Source organism: Balaenoptera borealis (genome assembly GCF_965194805.1).
Source record: "Balaenoptera borealis genome assembly, chromosome: 14".
Lineage (NCBI taxonomy): Eukaryota > Metazoa > Chordata > Mammalia > Artiodactyla > Balaenopteridae > Balaenoptera > Balaenoptera borealis.
The window spans coordinates 51001893-51023705 of NC_138875.1; the positions used below are offsets into that span (position 1 = coordinate 51001893).

The following is a 21813-nucleotide window of genomic DNA, read 5'->3' on the forward strand; positions in this document are numbered from 1 at the left end:
ATTGAGCATCTTTTCATGTACCTGTTGGCCATATGTACATGTTGCGCGTTTTTATGGTGTCTCTATACATGTATGCCTGTGGCTCTCAGATTATTGACAGTAGCTTTTTTCCTAATGCCAGTGGTATTAAAATTAAGTCTTTATTTTTGTTTTCTTTTTTTCAGAACAAGCCTGCCCTCCCCTATGTTTTCCAGAAATGACTTCAGCATCTGGAGCATCCTCAGAAAATGTATTGGAATGGTAAATTAACTATCAGTTCTATAATATTAAGCTGATAGGTGTTTCATGCATATGCTTTAGAAGGGAATCCTAATGTTGGCATAAAAGTGTTGCACAACAATGTTTATGAAAACTTTTGAGAATCAGAAATTAGGAGAAGTCTTATATTAGGTTTTCCTCACAGAATTTGAACCACTTTTTATGCCATTTAATATGACTTTAATGTGACTTTTCATTGTAAGAAAGTAGAAAAAGAAAAGGCTCCACATTTGTATTTCCCTATAGAGTTACCCAGAAAGGCTCAAAAAGAACAGTCCCCACAGTATAGAATATAATTCGACTTACGCTTCTGTGCACAGAGCAGATTTTTGTACCATGTAAGTGTGGTGTATGTTAGATATTTGGTACCTTGTAAGTGTGGTGTATGTTAGATATTTGGAATGTGTCCCAGCTTAGTTATCTGTGCAGGTGGATCTGATTTTGCGGGGGAGGGCAACGGATGGCAAAATTTACTATTATATAAATCCTTAGATTCCCTTTAAAATAGTAGTCCACGTCACCACCCTGACGACAGTCAGGCTAGGATTCTGAGTAAAGTTCTCTTAATTCTTCTAGCATGACCTTTGACCAACTAGAATGATGAAAATTTTAAAACATGTGAGTCCTGAACCGCTAAAGAATCTGCCTGGAGATTATGTTTCTTAATTTTGCAATTTAATGTGCAGACTGAGTACTCCAAGAACTTTCCTTGTAGTGGGAAGTATAGTCACTTTCTAAACATTTTCTTTCTGATGCCTGAAATCCTTTTGGCTGCTGGTGTGCACACGTTGGCATTTTTCAAAATGCCCCTCTTCTCTACATGGGGTAATGTCATCTGAGACTTCCTAAATGTAATTTCCAAGGAGCTAATTCCAGAAACATTTATTTTAAACAAATATTTTCTGATCCTACTGCATGGAGAGAAGGATCTGTAGCTGAATAATGGGCTTTATCCCAGCCTTGCCGCCTCCTGTCTGTGAGACCCTAGGCCAGTTGCCTTGTTTCCCTGAGTAAAGTTAGGAGAGTAATTTGCACCTTATAGCTGTATTGAGAGATAAATAAGATAATTTATATAAAATGGCCAGGACAGACCCTGGTTTAGCTTAATGCTCAACATTAGTATCAACAGTTAATCACACTTGAGAATCAGAATACCTGGGCTCTAATTCCATTTTGATTATATTAAGTTTCATCAGGACAAACCAAATGTATCTAGACAAATGTATATATTCTTAAATAAAATAGCTATACATACTAGTCTCTTAAGAACTGAAATTTTCAGGACAAAAAATTATATCCTACAGAGTTAATATTTTTCAAGCCCTTAGTAAACATATTTATCATTGAGATCCAGTATGTAAATATGTACATATGCATGTGTGTTTAAAATGAAAACCAGTTCCACAAAAGAATACTCATCCTTACAATAAATGATATTTTCTATTATATTAGATTAACGCTGATTCCAACTCATTAAATTGATTTTGTAACCTGCTAATGAATGAAACCCACAGTTACTGTAGAATTGGTACCACATTTGTCTAAGGCTGTTGAGTCAACAGAATGGGTATGAAAACTGCAGATGTGGTTTAGTCTTTTTGGCAATCGTGGAAAGTACAGCTTTCTGTATTTCTCTTGCTTGAGTCTGTCACCTACTATCTCCTGTCTCACTGGGTGTCGGATTTAGTGGTATTGTCATGAGTTTGTTCAGGCTAGTGACTGATAATCGTCTAGTTTATGTCTAAAGCAAGCATTCTGTCTAAATGGAAACTATCCATTCTTTTAAAAGACGGGAAGTAATGTCATGCTTCTGCCTGTCGTACTTCGAAAGATGCACTATTTCTCTAGAAGGATGGTTTTACCTTTATTTTTAGGTGTGGAACTGTTTGTGCAAATAGACAGGCTGAATCATAAACAAAATAAAGCACATAAAAGCAGAGCTGTTTGGGTTGAAAGGGCGCCGTGGAATGTTTTGAAACTTGTATCTATAGAACTTTCTGAATAAATCACAGAGAAAGAGCTGCAGGGGAGGTAATATTTTGGGAAAGTATTTTCTCCTGAGGTTTTATAAGAGACTAACATTCTAGATGAATAATTATTATTATTTATTAATGTGATTGAAAGGCAGTTATCTGGCATTTGGAAGTTATTGTTCTCGGGGCACCATGTCTCCCCTCTCATGGGCAGAGGAATCAGTCCAAGAGGGTCAGTGTTGAGCACAATAGAGATTTAAAGTGCGGTGTATCTTGAGAGAGAAAAGCAAATAACATCACCAGAATAAAAATTTTTAAATAATTTTTTGTATTGACCCCTCTTATATCTGCCTCCTGCTACCCCCAACCACGAGGAAAATAGGTAAAAAATTAGAAGATATTAGTATCCATAGATTTTATTACAGTTAACTTCAAAGTGAAGGTATTTTTTAAAACCCCCCCATTGCATTTTCATGATTCTGTTACACTTAATAATCCAAATACTTCACTCCAGGTCCTTTCTGTGTGGGTAAATCTCAGTTACAGAAGCCATGGACATACCCTTCAGCTGGCTTTTCCCATAGCTTCACATTCCCAGGTTCTTGATTTTATAATAATAAGTCTTAAAAGTAGCAGAGGAAATCTGATATTGAACCATAGCTTTTCGTGATGTCTCTGTCGACTTGAGGAGCATATGAGATCAGAGTGGGGAGTGTGGGCATCCTGCTGGAAACCTCCCAGTTCTACACTCAACTGGGGTCTGGTGCCAACTTTTTCAGAAATCAGTGCCCCTCATTTATGATGATACAGTTTTATGGCATAGTATCATTAATCCCTTAAGACATGGCTTTTAAGAACACATGATAGGTGCTTACCTGCCATGTATGGTCGAGGTATAACTTCATCTTTCTCAGGTAGGAAAGTCAGTGTCTTCAGGCATTTGTCATCCTGGGCCTCGGTGCCCTGCAGCACCTTCTCCAGCCGGGCTCACCTTGCTCCATCCTCCACTGCCACACACATACACATTTGACTTGCTTTTTTTCTAAAATGAATATAGAGACTTAGATTTCCAAAACTTATGGCACCCTTTTTTCTCCCAGTCTGTTTTGGACAGGATTATGTTACCAAATGTTGGGTTATACTACATGAAATGAATGCATAACTGGAATTTAATCCTAAATCTCTCTGTGATTGAAGCATTTACCAAACAGATTCCCATCTCAGAATTAATACTTGATGTTGGTTAGTAGTTTGAATTCTTTGTTCCTTATTTCCTTACTCCCATTGTCCTTTTGTTAAAGGACTCTAGTCTCATAATCCCATTGTCTTCTGTCTCCCCTGTTTTCTTTCGCCTCTTCTCTCCCATCCCTTTAGGATTTGTCAGCAGGACACATCCAGAGGCTAGGTCATGGGTATCCATACTTAGTGACTTTGGAAACCAGGGCCAGCACCAGGGTGAGGCAAACGAGGCGTCCAGGCACAAATTTTGAGTAGGCGCCTGCACCTGAGACCACGTCTGCTAAATGTCTTGGAGTCATAGAATATTAGTGTTAGATTATTATAAGAGGGTGAAGAAGGTCTGTTATATTTTAAATACCGAGTTATTAAAGTGAAAATGTTGTATCATTCAGAAAGGTATCCAGTGCAACCAAATTCCATAGAGACTTGAATATAAGAGTTGAAAACGTTATAGTTCTAGTTTGCTCCTTTAACTCCTATTTCCATTCCATATTTACTATAGAATATTACCCTAACCTAATTTTTTTCATCTTTGAAGGTATTTTGATTACCTTATCGTACTTCACTATCACAAGAATACATATTTAAATTAAAATTTAAAAATTTATATTTTATGGTCATAAGACTTTAGTACTAAAAGTTTTAAGTTATTCTTACATGAGTGATCAAAATAACAAGCATTACAAAATTTATGAAAGTATAACATAAAAGCTAAAATGTTATTCATAAAAAGGATTTTTTCACTTTGGCTGAGATATCTGAGAATGAATATCACACATTGCTAGAATGAGACAGGATTTTCAGTAACAGTTCTCTTTTTTTAATAGATTCAAGGGTTAAGAAGCCTTGCTCATATTAATAGACAGATGGGAAGTAGGAGTTCTGTGTTTTTTTTAGTATCTAGCAATGTCATTCAGTTCTTTGACCTTTTCCTGACTATATGTCAAAAATCGGATAGTAATATATTATCCATCAAAAATAATTTTTTATGATCCATAAATTGGCAACTCAGTAGGACTTCCTTCCGTGTCATTGGAAACATTTGAAAACTCTAACTTGCAAGAGGTCTTGTTACCTTCCTTTGGCGTCATGGGCATCTGGGTCTCTGGGAAATGGAGTGGAGAAGCTTTACCAGGGCTCTCAACTTCGGTTTCTGTAACTGTGTCCTCTCACTCAGATATACCTCGCAATATTGAGAAGGGGTTGGGAAAATTGAAATATTTTCCCTGAAACGCACCTTGCCAATATAATCTTTTTTCATGAAATGCTTTTTATCTTACCATGCACTTTAAATGTTTTCCCTCAAAACCTCAGATTCATCTCATCCCCTTGATGCAGAATGTCTGCCGCATGACCTCACAACCAGACGCATCCCGGGTCAGCTCACTGTCAGGGCTGTGATGTTATTTTTGGGCTCAGATAAACACATTGGTATATGGCACTGTGACAACTGTCCCATTCTTGAATTCTAAATATAAGCCAGATACAGCTCTAGATAAGATTTGGAGCTTTGCCCAAACTGGTACGTTATAAATACTGACTTAAGAGACAGGAGGCAGAAGAAGCAAAGTAGTTAAACAAAATTTGTCATCTCTACCACCTCACTCTATAATGATCTGAAATCAGAATATCCCAACAGGGGAGAGGTGACTGGAAGAGCTTCCGATGTCAGGTCTCTGCCTTAACGAAAACAGGAAAGTCGGGGAGCCGTCCTGCAGAGCAACAGTGCCTTGATTTAAGAGGCTTCCTTGTACCAGTACTGTATTTCTAAACCTCCCTTCACTCGGTGCCCTGAAGGTTTTTACGCATCAGAGCAAGACTGCTATACTAGAATTCAGGATGGTGTAAGGGGTGTCTCTCCCCCACCCCAAGTAAAAGAAGGGCGATTTTAAAAGAAGACGTGGGAAAACAGCAACAGCGTGACGTCCGACGCAGGTGCGTTCTTGACCTGTCAGTTCTTAGGCAGGAGTGCGTGTGAAGGCTGAGCACCTGCAGATCGGTTCCCCTAAAGCATCCATCCCTGCCCACAGTCACGGGGTACCCTGAGTGACTACAGTGTGGAGACCGTGGACCTGGTCCAGGCTTCCAGCCAGCGCCTTAGTTGTCCTGCCACATTCCCACCTAGTGGTTGTCCTTCGAGAGGACTCACACGGCCTCCCAACTCTGAAAAAATTCAGCTCCGAGACAGGAAGACTAGGAAAGGAATATCTGTTTGTCTTTTCCCTCAAAGCTTTTCTTGTCTTTTTCTCCCTGTTTTTACCACTGGTTGCACCCAGTTGCCCACAGTGTGGTTCATTCGGTTCACATGCAGACACCCCTTGCCTGTGCATAGTTCCTTTGTTTCTGGGTGTTGTGTTCTCTGGGGCTGGTCTGTGAGAGGCGAGGAACAGTGGTGTAACCAACAGCAAAAGGCGTCAGAGCAGCAGGCTTGTTCAGACTGCTCGACCAGAGTGGTCCCCAAGGGCTGACTTGCAAGGTCTTGGTGTGACTGCTTTGGGCATGATCAGTGTATTCAGATGGCAAGAACCTCTCATGCGATGGTAAACTAATAGATGATAGACATCTTGTGGAGAGGGAAGGGACTGAGTAGCCCAAGATGGGAAAGAGACCTTTGGCCCTCCAAGGCCCTTACATGTAAGAAGGGTAAAGTTTTACATCTTTGGGGCTGTTGTGGAGGGAGGATCCAGTGCCAAGCTGGTGTCACAGAAGGCACATCCAAGGCACAGAGCCAAGGCTGCTGCCAGCGCCTGCCCATCAGTGAAGAGCCTAGAAGCCCACTTAGTGCTTGGGCCGCACACCTGGGTGAGGACCCTGCCCACTGGCAGACTTAGCTTAAGACCGAAGCTGAGCTGCTCTCTCTAACCCAGGTCTTAAATATTTGTACAGTTGGGTATTACGGTGCTCGGCGTTAACACATAGAAGATATTTTCCACTTCAGTGGGGATCAGACTTGGCCTTGTTTGTTTATATAGTGCTCGAGTGACAAAGCAGCCTTCTCTTTGTTTTCTTCTCAGTTTGTCAGCTGATGAGCAACTGCAATTAAGAGTTTCTTCAGTTTCATCGTTAGTTGCTATTAATTTGTATGGATACATTTAAACTTTGCTTTTAGCTGGGTCACAAGATAGAATTGCCTGGCATAAATATTTAATTTTTCCAGCTGACTGAAGCTCTCAGTGATAAAAGTATTCTAGCTCATGTTTCTTCCTGAAACTTGACCTTCATAATACGCATTGTTGCTTTTCCTATTATTGGAATATATGCAGTACTAAGTAGTTGTATACAGTATCTAACGAATCCAATACCAAACTTCATTGTATTGTAAGTAAAAACGGTGTCTCTGTGAATTTCCAAGAGGGAATGAAATATAGTTTGTATCACCGAGTTTTTTCATTACATATCCAGGGAACTGTAGATTTTAACAATTAAAATATCAATGATTGTACAGACTAACAGAGGCAAAAAATTGCAGGTCCATTGCTGTATTTTAAATAGCATGTTAGACTCTTCTGTGCAGTCAAGGTGGTTTTTATGGCCATCTGGATCTATGTGTATATGTTCCCTCAGGCCTTTTTCTGTCCCTTCCACTCTGTGTCTGTTACCTGGGCCACAAATGTGCCTTTTCATTTCCTTGAATGCTTACATTCTGAGTTACTAAAAGAAGCAGGAAGGTGTTTAAATTATTCTAGATTTTAAAATTGGATTTAAAGACCCTTTCAGAATTTTGGGAGCTTTTCAAATGATTAAAAAATAGTCTGCCCATTGAATGGGTGATAAAACCATGTCCTTTGTACCTTGGTTTCCAGAGTTGACAAACCACTATTTCATTGACTTGCTGACTCATATGAAGTCAAGCCAACTGGTGGTGAGCAGCCAGTGGCTAGTGGACAACGTGACTGTCCCATTCTTGCTCGCATATTTTCTCAGAGAGATTATGTGAGAGTATGGCAACATATACAGCGTCGCTATAGAGATGAAAGATAAGTCCCTAGGCCTGGATTCCCATTTGAGCCGCCGTAATGACAGAAGTGCCAAACGCCTTGTCACCCCCGCAGCATGTCTCTTATTCCCTCAGTGAGTGTTTAATAGTCAGTCTAGTACTTTTTAGGGAAAAAAGTTCAGAATCAAACTTAGGTAAAGTTCTTCATTCCTTTAATGAATAAATCCTTTAAATTCCTTTAAAATAAATCTCACCCTGCTGTTGTGCATGACAAAGCGAAATGTAGAAAACAAGAGAGCAGAGCCAGAAATGGCATCATTTACGTCACATACTGTCACGGGCCAGGGCTCATGTCGCCACCCTGGTGAACCCCTGTCATCTTGGCAATTGGACGGGACAGCCAGCCAGCAGCAAGAGCCTCAGCAGCGGGGACTACGCGATGCCTTCTGGCTGGGGCTCCAGGGGGAACAGGTGTCCTTCCCTCACTTCTTCACCTTTTAAGGTTGGAACTCAAGCCACGCTGCCATCTGAGTGCCTTCTCTGCAGCTCTGCTGCCCAGGCGACAGGATGAGGTATCCCAGCCTTCAAAGCCGCCTTGCCTCTACACGGCCTTGGAGGACTTGGCAATCTTGAATGTACTATTAATAGTAATGATCATAGCTAACATTTATTGCTCACTTAACGTATGCCTGTTCTGAGTGTTTTGTGTGAACTGATTAATCCTGACAGGCCCTGCGAGGTACATAATGAAGCCCCCCATTTGGCGGAGAGGTGAGGGACTCATAGTGATGCAAGCATCAGGTAGCAAGGGGCGTGTGCTCTCAGAGCCCATTCATTCTTTTATTATTTATTTTATTTTCAATTGTGGTAAAACACAGAACACAGTATTTACCATTTTAACCACTTTTAAGCGTGCAGTTCAGTGGCGTTTGTACATTCACATTGTGCTGCCATTACCACCCATGTAACTCTTTTCATCTCGTGGAACTGACGTTCTGCACCCCTTAAACAACAGCTCCCCACCTCCCTACCCCCCAGCCCTGGCAGCCACCGTTGTGCCTTCTGTTCAGAAGGCACTCCTTTAACCACAACGCTCTACTGTCTCTGGAACCCAGGACTGGACTAACCTGAGTCTGTTTTGTTGTTCTCTTTTCCCGTCGTGCTTTTCTCTTGTCTGTTTTATGATGAGCATAGTGTCAGCGTGTACGTCGTAAGGCGTCCGCTTTCTGCGGTGCAGGGATGTCGGCTTTCCCATCCCTTCCTTTTGCCAGGCTGAAAGTGTTACATTACCCGGACTACCAACTCCTACAGTCAACCACTGTTAACTTTTGGGTGCTACTACCTTCTAATATTTGTCTATAAAACATGTATTTTACAAAATTAAAATATTTTTGAACATGTTGCTTTGTAACCTACTTTTTTACTCATTTTGCTATGTGAACTATGTGCATCATTAAACAAGAGGGTTCTGACTTCAGGGAGTTTGTATTCCAGTGAAAGAGTCAGGAGAGTCTAGTGCACTGTGATAAATGCCCAAATAGGATTAAACTCAGGGGGCAGTGGAAGCATACAGGAGCACATAGGGCAGGGGTGCCTGCAATGTGCTCTGCTCTCCCTGAGGTGATGAGGATGCAGGCGGAGTATAAGATATTATCCCTCCCCTCAGGAATTGTATTACTGTGTAGTTAGCAAGATAAGCTGGTTAGTACTCCTGACATAGCAGCAGGCTGTATAATCTGTGATCAGATGCTAAATTGTGCGATACAGATTCTGGTGCTCCAGGAGCTGGAAGAGGCGAGAAATCAATGAGTACTGGAATAGTCGAGGAGGAGAGACTTGAACTCTCTTGAAATCCTACCGGAGAGGGGATACAAGAGTTAAGGGAAGAGAGTAGGGCATTCCAGGTCAGAATTGGCTATAATGAGACTTTTAATCCAGTGTCTAAAACAGTGCCTGGCACCTAGTAGGTGCTAAATTAAAATTTTTTTAAAAGCTATTTTGAAACAATTTTATTTCTATATGCATATTCTATATAGCCAAGTTGCTTTAGAGAGACAATCTTGGTGGATTATTTTTTTGAGATATAATTGACAAATATTTAAAGTCTACATCAAGATGATTGGATATATGTATACATTGTGAAAGGATTCCCCCCATCAAGTTAATTAACACATCCAGCACCTCACATATGTATCCTTTTTTTGGTGAGAACATTTAAGTTCTACTCGCTTAACAAATTTCATCTATACAAAACAGTGTTATCAATTGTAGTCATGTCACCATGTTATACAGTAGATCGTCAGACCTTATTCATATTATAACTGAAAGTGTATACCCTGTTACCAACTTCTCCCTATTTTCCCCACCCTGAAGCCCCTGGCAGCGACTTTCTACTGTGTTTTTATTGGTTCAACTTTTTTTTTTTTTTGAAGGTTCGCATATGTGTGATACCATACCATGCAGTGTTTGTCTATCTGGTTTATTTCACTTAGCATTAAGGCCCTCCACATTCATCCATGTTGCCACAAATGGCCTTCTTTTGTAAGGCCAAGTAATATCATGTGTGTGTATGTATATATTTGTGTGCGTGTGTATATATATACACACATAGACATATGCATGCACACACACCCACATTTTCTTGATCCATTCATCCACTGACGGACACTTAGATTGTTTCCATTGTATATTCTCGGCTCCTTTAGCAAAAATTAATTGACCATAAATGCATGGATTTATTTCTGGGCTCTCTGTTCTATTCCATTCATCTGCCTGTCTATTTCTATGCCAATTCTGTACTGTTTTGATTACTATATCTTTGTAATACAGTTTGAAATCTGGGAGCATGATACCTCCTGCTTCGTTCTTCTTTCTCAAGATTGCATTGGCTATTCACGGTCTTTTGTGGTTCCATACAAATTTCAGGATTGTTTTTTCTATATCTGTGAAAAATGCCATTGGAATTTTGATAAGGATTGCATTGAATCTTTAGATCACTTTGGGTAGTTTGGACATTTTAACAACTTTTGTAATCCATGAGTGCAGAGTATCTGTCTATTTATTCGTGTCTTCTGCAACTTCTTTCATTAATGTCTTACAGTTTTCAGTGTATAGCTCTTTCACCTCCTTGGTTAATTTTATTCCTAACTATTTTATTCTTTTTGATGATAATTGGAAATGGGATTGTTTTCTTAATTTTTCTTTCTGATAGTTTGCTGTTGGTGAATTGAAACACAACTGATGTTTTATGTTGATTTTGTACCATGCACCTTTACTGAATGCATGTATTAGTTCTAATTGTGTTTTGGTGGAGTCTTTAGGGTTTTCTACATATAACATCATGGCATCTGCAAATAGAGATAATCTTACTTCTTCCTTCTTGATTTGGACGCCTTTTATTTCTTTTTCTTGCATGATTACGCTGGCTAGAACTTCAGTACTATGTTGAATAAAAGTGGTGAGAGTGGGCATCCTTGTCTTATTTCTGATCTTATAGGAAGAGTGTTCAGCTTTTCACCACTGAGTATGATGTTAACTGTGGGCTTGTCATATATGGCCTTTATTATGTTGAGGTATGCTTCCTCTATACCCACTTTGTTGAGAGTTATTATCATGAAAGGAGGTTGAATTTTGTCAAATGCTTTTTCTGCATCTATTGAGATTATTCATCGTTTTATTAATGTCATATATCACATTTATTGATTGGCTTGTATTGAACCATCCTACTTACCTGGAATAAAACCCACTTGATCATGGTGTATGACCCTTTAAATGTATTGTTGAGTTCAGTTTGCTAATATTTTCTTGACTTTTGCATCTGTGGTCATCAGGGATATTAGCCTATAATTTTCTTTTCTTTGTCTGGTTTTGTCTTTGGTTTTGGTGTCAGGATAATGCTGACCTTGTAAAATGAGTTTGGAAGTGTTCCCTCCTCTTCTGTTTTTTTTTGAATAGTTTGAGAAGGATCAGTATTCATGCTTCTTTAAATGTCTGGCAGAATTCACAAGTAAAGATATCTGGTCTTGGATTTTTGTTTGTTGGCAGGTGTTTGATTACTGCTTCAATCTCCTTACTAGGAATTGATCAGTTCAGATTTTCTATTTCTTCATGATTCAATTTTGGTAGGTTATATGTTTCTAGGAATTTATCCATTTCTTCTAGATTGTCCATTTGTTAGCATATAATTGTTCACAGCATTCTTAATGATCCTTTGTGCATCAGTTGTAGTATCTTCTCTGTCATTTATAATTTTACTTATTTGAGTCCTCTCTCTCTTTTTCTTGGTGAGTATAGTTAAAGATTTGTCTATTTTATCTTTCTTTTTTTTAAAAAAACAGCTCTTAGTTGCATTTATCTTTTTAGTCTCTGTTTCATTTCTTTCCACTCTGATCTTTGTTACCCTTCCTTTACTAATTTTGGACTTCTTCTAATTCCTTGAGGTGTAAAGTTAGGCTGTTTGAGATCTTGTTTCTTAGTGTGTTTATTGCCATGAATTTCTTTCTTAGAGCTGTTTTTGCTGCATCCTGTAAGTTTTGTATGTTGTATTTCCATTTTCATTTGTCTCAAGATATTTTTTGATTTCTTCTTTGACCTATTGGTTGTTTAGTAGCATGTTTACTTTTTGCGTATTTGTGAATTTCCCAGTTTTCTTTTTGTAGTTCATTTCTAATTGTATACCATTGTGGTTAGAAAAGATGCTTGATATGATTTCAGTATTTTTAAATTTATTGTCTTGTTTTGTGGCCTAATATATAGTCTATCCTGGAGAGTGTTCCATATACACTTGAGAAGAATTGTGTATTCTGTTATTGCATGGAATGTTCTGTATATGTCTCTTAGGTCTGTTGGTCTAACATGTTGTTTAAACCCATTGTTTCCTTACTAAGATTTTCTGTCTGGATGTCTGTCCCTTGTTGAAAGTAGAGAATTGAAATTCCCTGCTTTTCTTGTATTGCTGTCTATTTCTCTTTTAAGATCTGTTAATATTTGCTTTTAGGTGTCCCTATTTTGGGTGCATAAATATTTATAATTGTTATATCGTCTTGATGAATTGACCCCTTTACATTATATTATGACCTTCTTTGTGTCTTGTTACATTCTTTGGCTTAAAATCTGTTTTGTCTAATAGAAGTATAACTACCCCTGCTTTCTTTTTGTTTCCATTTGCATGGAATATCTTTTTCTGTCCTCTCACTTTCTACCTGTGTGTGTCCTTAGAGCTGCAGTGAATTTCTTGTAGTCAGCATAGTTGGGTCTTGGTGTTTTCTGTTTTTTCATTCAGCCATTCTATGTCTTTTGGTTGGATAATTTAGTCCATTTGCATTCAAAGTAATTACTGATAGATGTGGTTTCACTATTGCTCTTTTGTTCATTGTTTTCTGGCTGTTTTTTTTGTAATTCCTTTGTTCCTTTCCTCTTCCTCTCTTCCTTTGTGAATTTGATGATTTTCTGTAGTTGGTATACTTAAATTCCTTTTTCTTTATCTTTTGTGTATCTACTATAGGTTTTTTGCTTTGTAGTTACCATGAGGTTTATGTAAAACATCTTATAGTTTTAACAGTCTATTTTAAGCTGATAACAAATTAACTTCAAACACATACAAAAGCTCTACATTTGTACATTCCCTGCCATTTTATGTTTTTGGTGTCACAATTTACATCTTTTTACATTGTGTATCCATTAGCAAATTATCATAGTTATAGTTACTTTTAATACTTATGTCTTTTAATCTTCGTTCTAGAGTTATACATGAACTACTCAGCACCATTACAACATTTGACTATTTTTGAATTAAATAGTTGTGTAAAGAAAGTGAACATGATTGAATGAACAGATTGGAAGTAATGCCCTTCCCTTTGATGTTAAAAGAAAATCTGACTTCCCAGAAGCATTGGTAGCAGTACAAATTGATAAAGGGTTGAAGGGTTGAAGGCATTCAGCTTGGTAGTAACTGTAAAAATTTTCAATGAGCACACACCTTTGACCCAGAAATCCCACTTAACAGAAATTTACTTTAAAACCATATTTGTTCATGTTCTAAAGGATAAGGCTAAATAGTTTATGGTATATCTGTAGATAGACTTTAAAAAAAAAATTTAACAAATACCTATAGCATTTACTAATGTGCCCAGAACTGGTCTAAGTGTTTTGCAAATATTAGTCTTATAACAATGCTTTGTAGTAATTATGTTATATACACTGTTATATTAGTGCCATGTTATTGATAAGGAAACTGGCAGAGTTTAACTTGGCCAGAGTCACACATCTAGTAAATGAGAAAGCCTGCAGAGGAACTCAGTCTGATTCTGACATCTTACCACTGCGCAGTGCAGCGATTACAAAGAACTTGATGGACTCGGTGGTGTAATGTACATGTATGTAAGACCTCTGAACACAGGAACAGCAAAAAAAGGCAAGTGATGAGCCAATACATAGAGCAGATCCCATGCATTAAAAAAATCCAATAAGATATATGTGTGTACACACATGTGTGTGTAAATACCCAGCATTGTATCCCAAACTGTTGGAGGTGCTTTGCCTCTGAGGAGAGGAGCATTTTCACGTCTTTACTTCCGTGACTGAAAATTACATATTCCTCTATTAGTTTTTGTGGTTTTTTTTTAAGAAAAAACTCATGAAGGTATTTTTAAGTAGAAGAAAGAGAGTCTAAGATATCTCAATTAAGAAAAGCCTTGGCAGTCACAGCTTTCTTGACTTGGCCCCAGCAGTGAATTTTTGCATTTACTGAGATCTCAGGGTGTATACAGTAAAGCCTTCTTTTCTTCATCTCCTTATACAGTCCAGTTCTCCTTTGTCTTCCCAGTGAGGCAGCAATAAACCTACCATTTCTTTTCATTACATTGAGCTGCTACATGTCTGTCTGTGGTCTGCAGTATTTTATGGTAATCAGCTTTTTTTTAATGCATTCCGATAGTAGTTTTGTGAAGGTTACTTTATTTTTAATTGTGCATATCTGTAAGAATGTGGATGTTTAGAGGGGGAAAGTCAGAGCCGAGACAGGTGGCATTCAACCTCAATGGCACCTTGGGGTTGTTCACGTGATCATGACTTTAGTCAGCAGGCTTCATGAAAGATGTGATTCTCACCGGAAAGGTAAATAGTAGTAGGTGGAAGGTTGGAAAGATCATCAGACTATTCCAGAGAAAACCAAGATAAGTTTGTTACCTAATGAATTTGTTAAAGATCTCATGGTGAGACTGTTTGCTGGCAGGATATGGTAAGCAGAGTTGAAAGGTTGCAACTCAGGTCAGAGGACCCCTGCCCAATCATTAAATTATTTTTGGAAGTCTACTGTGATTGTGTCATTCTAGCAGATAGAATTTAAAACCTATCCTGTGAAATAAACAATAGCCTTCTAGGACCCCAGTTCACAATGTATAATGGATCAGTGTTCTCAGAAAACCTCAATGTTGTCAGTCAAAAACAGTCTGAAATTCCTTTGAAAAATTATCCACGAAAATGGTATATGTGGTTGCTCCTTAGCCCACTATGAAGATTTTTGGTCTTTGTGTCCCCATGACCTTTATATGCCATTTCCTAATTCTGATCTGAGGCAGACTTATTAATAGTCATCATCTCACTGCTCACCAGTAGATTGCAAGCTCCTCGAAGCCAAGGAGAATGTTTGGGTAGTCTTTGTATTTCCTTCAAGGCCTTGAACAATATACTCCACATCGTTAGATGCTCTGGGAAGATTTATGAAATTGAACTGATACTAATTAAATTTGCTGTTTTCTGTGACTTCCTTTCCCGGAACATGTTATGTAGAGACAGCAGCATGTAAGTTTGCTGTGTATGTTGGACATCACAGTTTCCATTTTCTTGTTAAATAGGAACTCTCCAAGATCACCATGCCAGTTATATTTAACGAGCCTTTGAGCTTCCTCCAGCGACTCACTGAATATATGGAGCATACGTACCTCATCCACAAGGCCAGTTCATTTGCTGATCCTGTGGAAAGGATGCAGGTATGTGTCAAGCAAGCACTGGGAAAGGTTTAAGTCTTAGGAAGTCTTCTCTGCCACCTTCTCCCCTCCCCCCGCCCCAAACACATATACACAGAATTCATGTTAAGTCCAGTGTGAGGTTAGCAAACGTTATTATTATATAGTCAGTGTGTTTGGAGTGTCGTCTGTGTTCCTTCCCTGCCACCCTCTAGTCAGAGTGCCACCATAGTGGAAGGACCAACGAGAATTGCAGAAGCAGAACGTGGTCCAAAACCAAACCTGGATGTTGGTGAGCTGTTTCTGAGTCTTTGTTTTAGAAGGTAGCATTGTGTTAGGGTAAAAACATTCAACCTTTCTTTCAGACTTTCTCAGTGTTTCCAAGAAGGAATAGATAAACAGATACACAGATAAATATGTGTATTTATGCTTATGTGTGTATATAAATATACACATACTACTATAGGTTAAAACAAAGGACAACAAGGAATTGCACTTTTTAATTTTCCTCTGAAGAGAAGGCATTCATGTGATGTATATGGATTGACTAGACACAGGGAGAGTATAGTAGATACATTCTTCTCCTTCCAGCAAGGCAATAGCATTCTAAATGGAGTCTTTCTGTGCTTTCATTTATATATATTAGCTTTTCCCAACCTCATTGGACTTGATACCAACTTGTTTAGTTTTATCTCTTCGCCCCATCCTAAAAGTGATGTACTTTTTAGAAATTTTAAAGGAATTAAGAGTAATTTAGGACTTGAGAGGTTTTTAAAAGTCCTTGAGAGAATTTGTAGCACTGTCAGGGTGTTATAAAACCCACAGTTGGGATGATCTATAGGAAGAGTCTCAGTAATTTTCATTCTGAATATCCACGTTTGCTTATTAGTTTGCTTATTAAGCCATGTTAAAAATACAAAGTAATTAAACTCCTCAAAATCATTTTGTAAATTACTATTTTCAGCAGAATTTCAGTTCCTGAAAGAATGAGGAGCCAGCAAGGCTATTTTTAACTTCTCCTAATGCTCTGTCCCACAGTGTGTAGCTGCATTTGCTGTATCTGCTGTTGCTTCTCAGTGGGAACGTACTGGAAAGCCTTTCAACCCACTTCTGGGAGAGACTTATGAATTAGTTCGGTAAGATCTTTCACACTATTCCAGGTGGAGAGTTGAATTTGCATGATTTATATAGCTCTTCAAATGAAAATGTATATTTTTTGAGCATTTACCAACATTTTGTATGACTGAAGAAAGTTAGCAATTTTGTTTGTTTCTATGATATTTATTATTTTAGAAATTATGTCAAAAATATGAAAACATACATAAAATGAACCATTACAAGGATTTCAGTATTCCTGATCTTGTGGGATTAGTTACCATCCTTTCTCCTTATGTAGACCATAAGGCATGATTGGGTATTTTCAATAACCATATAAAATATATTAGCATAAACTTACACTGTTGGCATACAGGCAATGAATGTATCTAGAGTTGCATTTCCTGCTGTAGCTTGCTTCTTTACACACAGTTAGGGAATTCATTTGGCTTTAGTTTTTCTGAATCATTCTCTTCCCTCCACAAGTTTTGATCTCATTTATTCCCTAGATGTTTGTAAAAGAGATACATTAGATTCTTCAATCTTAATATAAATGGAATGATAAGTTTTAAATTTACATGGCTAATATTGTCAATTCATGAAAATCATCCAAATTCATGTGGGTGTTCTTTATTTTAATGTGTTTAAGTAGCTAGGTTTATAATAACATTGGTTTTAGTTGTTTGGGTTGCATATGTGCAATTGCTCGCATGTTGTCCTTCCATCAGGATGATAACAAAGGATTGTTTACTTTGTCAAATCCATTTCCTTAATACTTTAACATTGCTTTTTCACTGAAATGACAGTAATGTATACATTCTGTGATAACAGTTTATTATATAACAATACCTCTTTTTGTTTGTTTGTTTTTTAAATCTTAAGAGATGACCTTGGTTTCAGACTCATCTCTGAGCAGGTCAGCCATCACCCACCCATTAGTGCATTTCATGCTGAAGGATTAAACAATGATTTCATCTTTCATGGCTCAATCTATCCCAAACTGAAGTTCTGGGGGAAGAGCGTAGAAGCAGAACCCAAAGGAACCATCACGTTGGAGCTCCTTGAGTGAGTCAGAATCACACCTGTAACTCTTTTCATATGTACCTACTCATTAGTATATACACTTGCACACAGACTTGACCTTGTTGTTCAAAAGGTGGAGACAAAGAAACTGCTTTTATGAAGTGTAAATTTTCTACCATCATGTAAAAGAATTTGAGAAACATGGCAATAGCCATTGTTAATCATCCTAGGTACGTGTAAAAAGTTTAACTTGATGTTTGACTGTGGTGTTTGTTTGGATCTATTTTAAGATAAAATGGAGTTAATCACTGCCTGACAGTTCTTATGAGACAAGCTTTCTATATATCATGGTAATAATATTTTGTTTAACCATCTTTTAAAATGAATTCACTTTGAGAAATATTGAAATAACAATCACATTGGTACATTTTAGACATTAGGTTAAGTTGAAAGTTCTCTTCTTTTGCAATAGAAAAAAGATTGCCATGAAATACCTTTCCATTTATTTGTGTCATCTTCAGTTTCTTTCATTACTGTCTTGTTGTTTTCAATATACAGGTCTTTGACCTCCTTGTTTAAATTTATTTCTACATATTTTATTCTTTTTGATGCAGTTGTAAATGGAATTGTTAATTCTGTGCTCATGGATTGAAAAAATTAATATTAGTAAAATGTCCATACTATCCAAAGCAACGTACAGATTCAGTGCAATCTCTATCAAAATTCCAATGACGTTTTTCACACAAATAGACAATCCTGCAATTTTTATGGAATCACAAAAGACCCCAAATAGCCAAAGCAGTCTTGAGAAAGAAGAACAAAGCTGGAGGCATCCTGCTCCCTGATTTCAAACTATATTACAAAGCTGTAGTAATTAAAATATATGGTATTGGCATAAAAACAGACACATAGATCAATGGAACAGAATAGAGAGCCCAGAAATAAGTCCATGCAAATAGGGTCAGTTAATTTACGACAAAGGAGGCAAGAATATACAACAGAAGAAGGACAGTCTCTTCAATAAATGGTGTTGGGAAAATTGGACAGGCACATACAAAAGAATGAAACTGGACCCCTCTCTTATACCATACACAAAAATTAACTCAAAATGGATTACAAACTTGAATGTAAGACTGAAAACTATAAAACTCCTAGAAGAAAACATAGGCGGTAGGCTCCTTAACATAGGTCTTGGCAATGATTTTTTGACTCTGATACCAAAAAGAACAAAAGCAAAAATAAACAAGTGGGACTACATCATACTAAAAAGCTTCTGCACAGTAAAGGAAACCATCAACAAAATGAAAAGGCAGCCTACTGAATAGGAGAAAATATTTGCAAATCATGTATCTGATAATGGGCTAACATCCAAAACATATGAAGAATGCATACCACTCAATAGCAAGAAAAAAAATCCAATTAAAAAGTAGGCAGGAGATCTGAATAGACATTTTTCAAAGAAGACATACAAATAGTCAACAGGTAAATGAAAAGATGCTCTACATCATTAACCATCAAGGAAATGCAAATCAAACCACAATGAGGTATCACCTCCCACCTGTGAGAAAGACTAGTATCAAAAAGACTAGAAATAAGTGTTGGTGAGGATGTGGAGGAAAGGGAACCCTCGTGTACTGTTGGTGGATGTAAATTGGTGCAGCCACTATGGAAAACAGTTTGGAGGTTCCTCAAAAAATTCAAAGTGGAACTACCATGATCCAGCAATTCCACTTTTGAGTATTTACCCAAAGAAAAACAAAAACACTAACTGAAAAAGATATCTGCACCCCCATGTCATTGCAGCATTATTATACGTATTCCATACAACAGCCAAGATATGGAAACAACTCAAGTGTCCATCGTTGGATGAATGGATAAAGAAATTGTGGCATACACACACACACACACACACACACACACACACACACACACACACACACACACGGGAATATTACTCAGCCATAAAAAAGAATGAAATCTTGCCACTTGCAACAACATGGATGGACCTCAAGGACATTATGCTAAGCGAAATAAGTCAGAGAAAGTCAAGTACTCTATGATCTCCTTGTGTGAGAGAGAAAGAGAAAAGAAACGAAAAACAATAAACAGACTCTAATCCCAAGGTGACTCAGATATTGAAATTTGTGTCAAAGACTTTAAAGCAGATATTATAACTATGCTCCATGACATAAAGATGAACACTCTTAAAGTGAATAGAAAGACATTGGAGCAAAGAAATGAAAGTATTTCTGGAAATTTTAGTACTGAAAAAATACAATAACAAAAATAATAACTGGGATAGGCTCGATAGCAGGATGAAGATAATAAAATATGTTCAGGTTCCACATGCTGAAAACTATAAAACACTGATTACAGTAATCAAAGACTATGAGTAATGGAGAGTCATACTATGTCTCACTATACTTGGAATCCTTAATGTAATTCAGATGTTAGTTTTCCCATAATTGATCTATAAGCAATCTATATTAACACAATCTAAATTTAAAAGTCCCAGGATGATTTTTGATACATAAAGAGAAGTTGATCCTAAAATTTATATGGAAGGACAAATGAAACACTACAGCCAAGACAGTTTTGAAAAGGAAGAACAGAATTCATGGACTCCCACTTCCTAATTTTAAGACTTAACAGTAAAGCTATTGTAATCAAGACAATGTTGTGCTGACAAAAGGATAGACACATACATCAAGGGAACAGAGAATAGAGTCCAAAAACTGACCCACAGAAACATGGTCTTTTGATTTTTGACAAAGGTAAAAACACAATTCCGTGAAGAAGGATAGTCCTCTCCACAAATGGTGTGGGAACAGTTGGAAGTACGTATGTTAAAAGAATGAACCTCAACTTACATCTCACAGCTTAAACAAAAATGAACTCAAAATAGACCATAGGCTGAAATCTAATGTACAATTATAAGCTTTTGGAAGAAAACAGGAGAAAATCTTTATGACCTTGGATTAGGCAATGACATCTTATGGATATAATACCAAGGCACAGTCTAGAAAAGACAAAATTGATAAATTAGATTTTATCAAAATGAAAAACTCTTGCTCAGTGAAAAACAGTCTTCAGAGAATGGAGAGAAGCCATAGATAGATAAACATTATTTGCAAATCATTTATCAGCAAAGGACTCGTATCTAGAATGTGTAAAGAATTCTCAAAACAATAAGAAGACAAACAACCCCATAAGAAACTGGGCAAAAGATGTGAACAGACACTTCACCAAAGAGAAACATGGATGACAAACGAGCACAGAAAAACATGCTCAACAGCATTAGTCATTAAAGAAATACAAAATCATAGTGAGATACCACTACACACCTATTAGAATGTCCAAAATCAAAATAATTTTTAGAACTGACAGTACCAAGTGTTGGCAAGGATGTAGAGCAACCAGAAATCTCATATATTGCTGGGGGGAATCTAAACTGGCAGAGCCACTCTGGAGAACAGAGTTAACCCTATGTTAACCAGATAACGTAGGGTTACAGAGTTAACCCTATGTTAACCAGATGACTCAGCAGTCCACTCCTAGGTGTTTACTCTGGAGAATAGACTTAACGTTTTCACGAAGACCTGTGCCCAGATGTTTATAGTACTGTTAATCATAGTCACCAAGCAACCCAACATCCTTCAGTGAGTAAATGGTTAAACTGTGATACATCCATACAGTAGAATACTACTCAGAAATAAGAGAGAGCAAATTGTTGATAAGTAGAATTTAAAATGCATTATACAAATGAAGAAACTAATTTTGAAAGGTTACATGGTGTATTATCCCACCTATATGACATTCTGGAGAAGGCAAAACTATTGCAATGGAGAACAAATGAGTTGTTTAGGGACTAGGGTTGGGGGAGGGTTTGACCATAGAGGGGCAGCATGAGCAAATTTGTGGCTGGTGTGATGGAATTGTTCTATATTGTGATTATAGTAGTAGTTACAAAGATCTACACATGCACTAAAACTCACAGAACTAGATAGACCAAGAAAAGTGAATTTTACTGTTTGTAAATTAAAAATAAATTTAGACATAAATGTACAAAGATGTAAAACGAATGTTTTCAAAAGCAAAGGATGTGTACAATTGGAGCTTACTCACATACACAAGTTTTTCCCTTTGGTGAACTAGAAAGTACTAAATAGACTGTTTTCTACTTCTAATTTAATTTTGTTTATTATGTTTTCACCAAACTTTTGAATGCTTAAGATGATTATGTACATAGTTTAATTTGGAGTTTGGTAGAAAGATAGAATTTTTTTCTTAAGCTTTTGCATCAAGAAACAATAAGAGTAGTCAG

At 37.4% G+C, this 21813-nt stretch overlaps 1 protein-coding gene and 1 long non-coding RNA gene across 9 annotated transcripts in view; one reads left to right on the forward strand and one right to left on the reverse strand.

Moving 5' to 3' along the window:
- Window positions 1–15254, reverse strand: part of LOC309611302 — a 19812-nt gene extending 4558 nt beyond the window's left edge. The window contains exon 1 of the long non-coding RNA XR_014234438.1: window positions 3107–15254. This is a non-coding gene — a long non-coding RNA (uncharacterized lncRNA). The remainder of the gene's footprint in view (window positions 1–3106) is intronic.
- Window positions 1–21813, forward strand: part of OSBPL1A (oxysterol binding protein like 1A) — a 217630-nt gene that overhangs the window by 183533 nt on the left and 12284 nt on the right. For all 8 annotated transcript variants that reach the window (XM_082355474.1, XM_082355473.1, XM_082355475.1 and 5 more), the window contains 4 exons: window positions 165–240; window positions 15261–15395; window positions 16410–16507; window positions 17349–17531. In XM_082355474.1, coding sequence (XP_082211600.1) covers window positions 165–240; window positions 15261–15395; window positions 16410–16507; window positions 17349–17531 — 492 coding nt within the window. The remainder of the gene's footprint in view (window positions 1–164; window positions 241–15260; window positions 15396–16409; window positions 16508–17348; window positions 17532–21813) is intronic.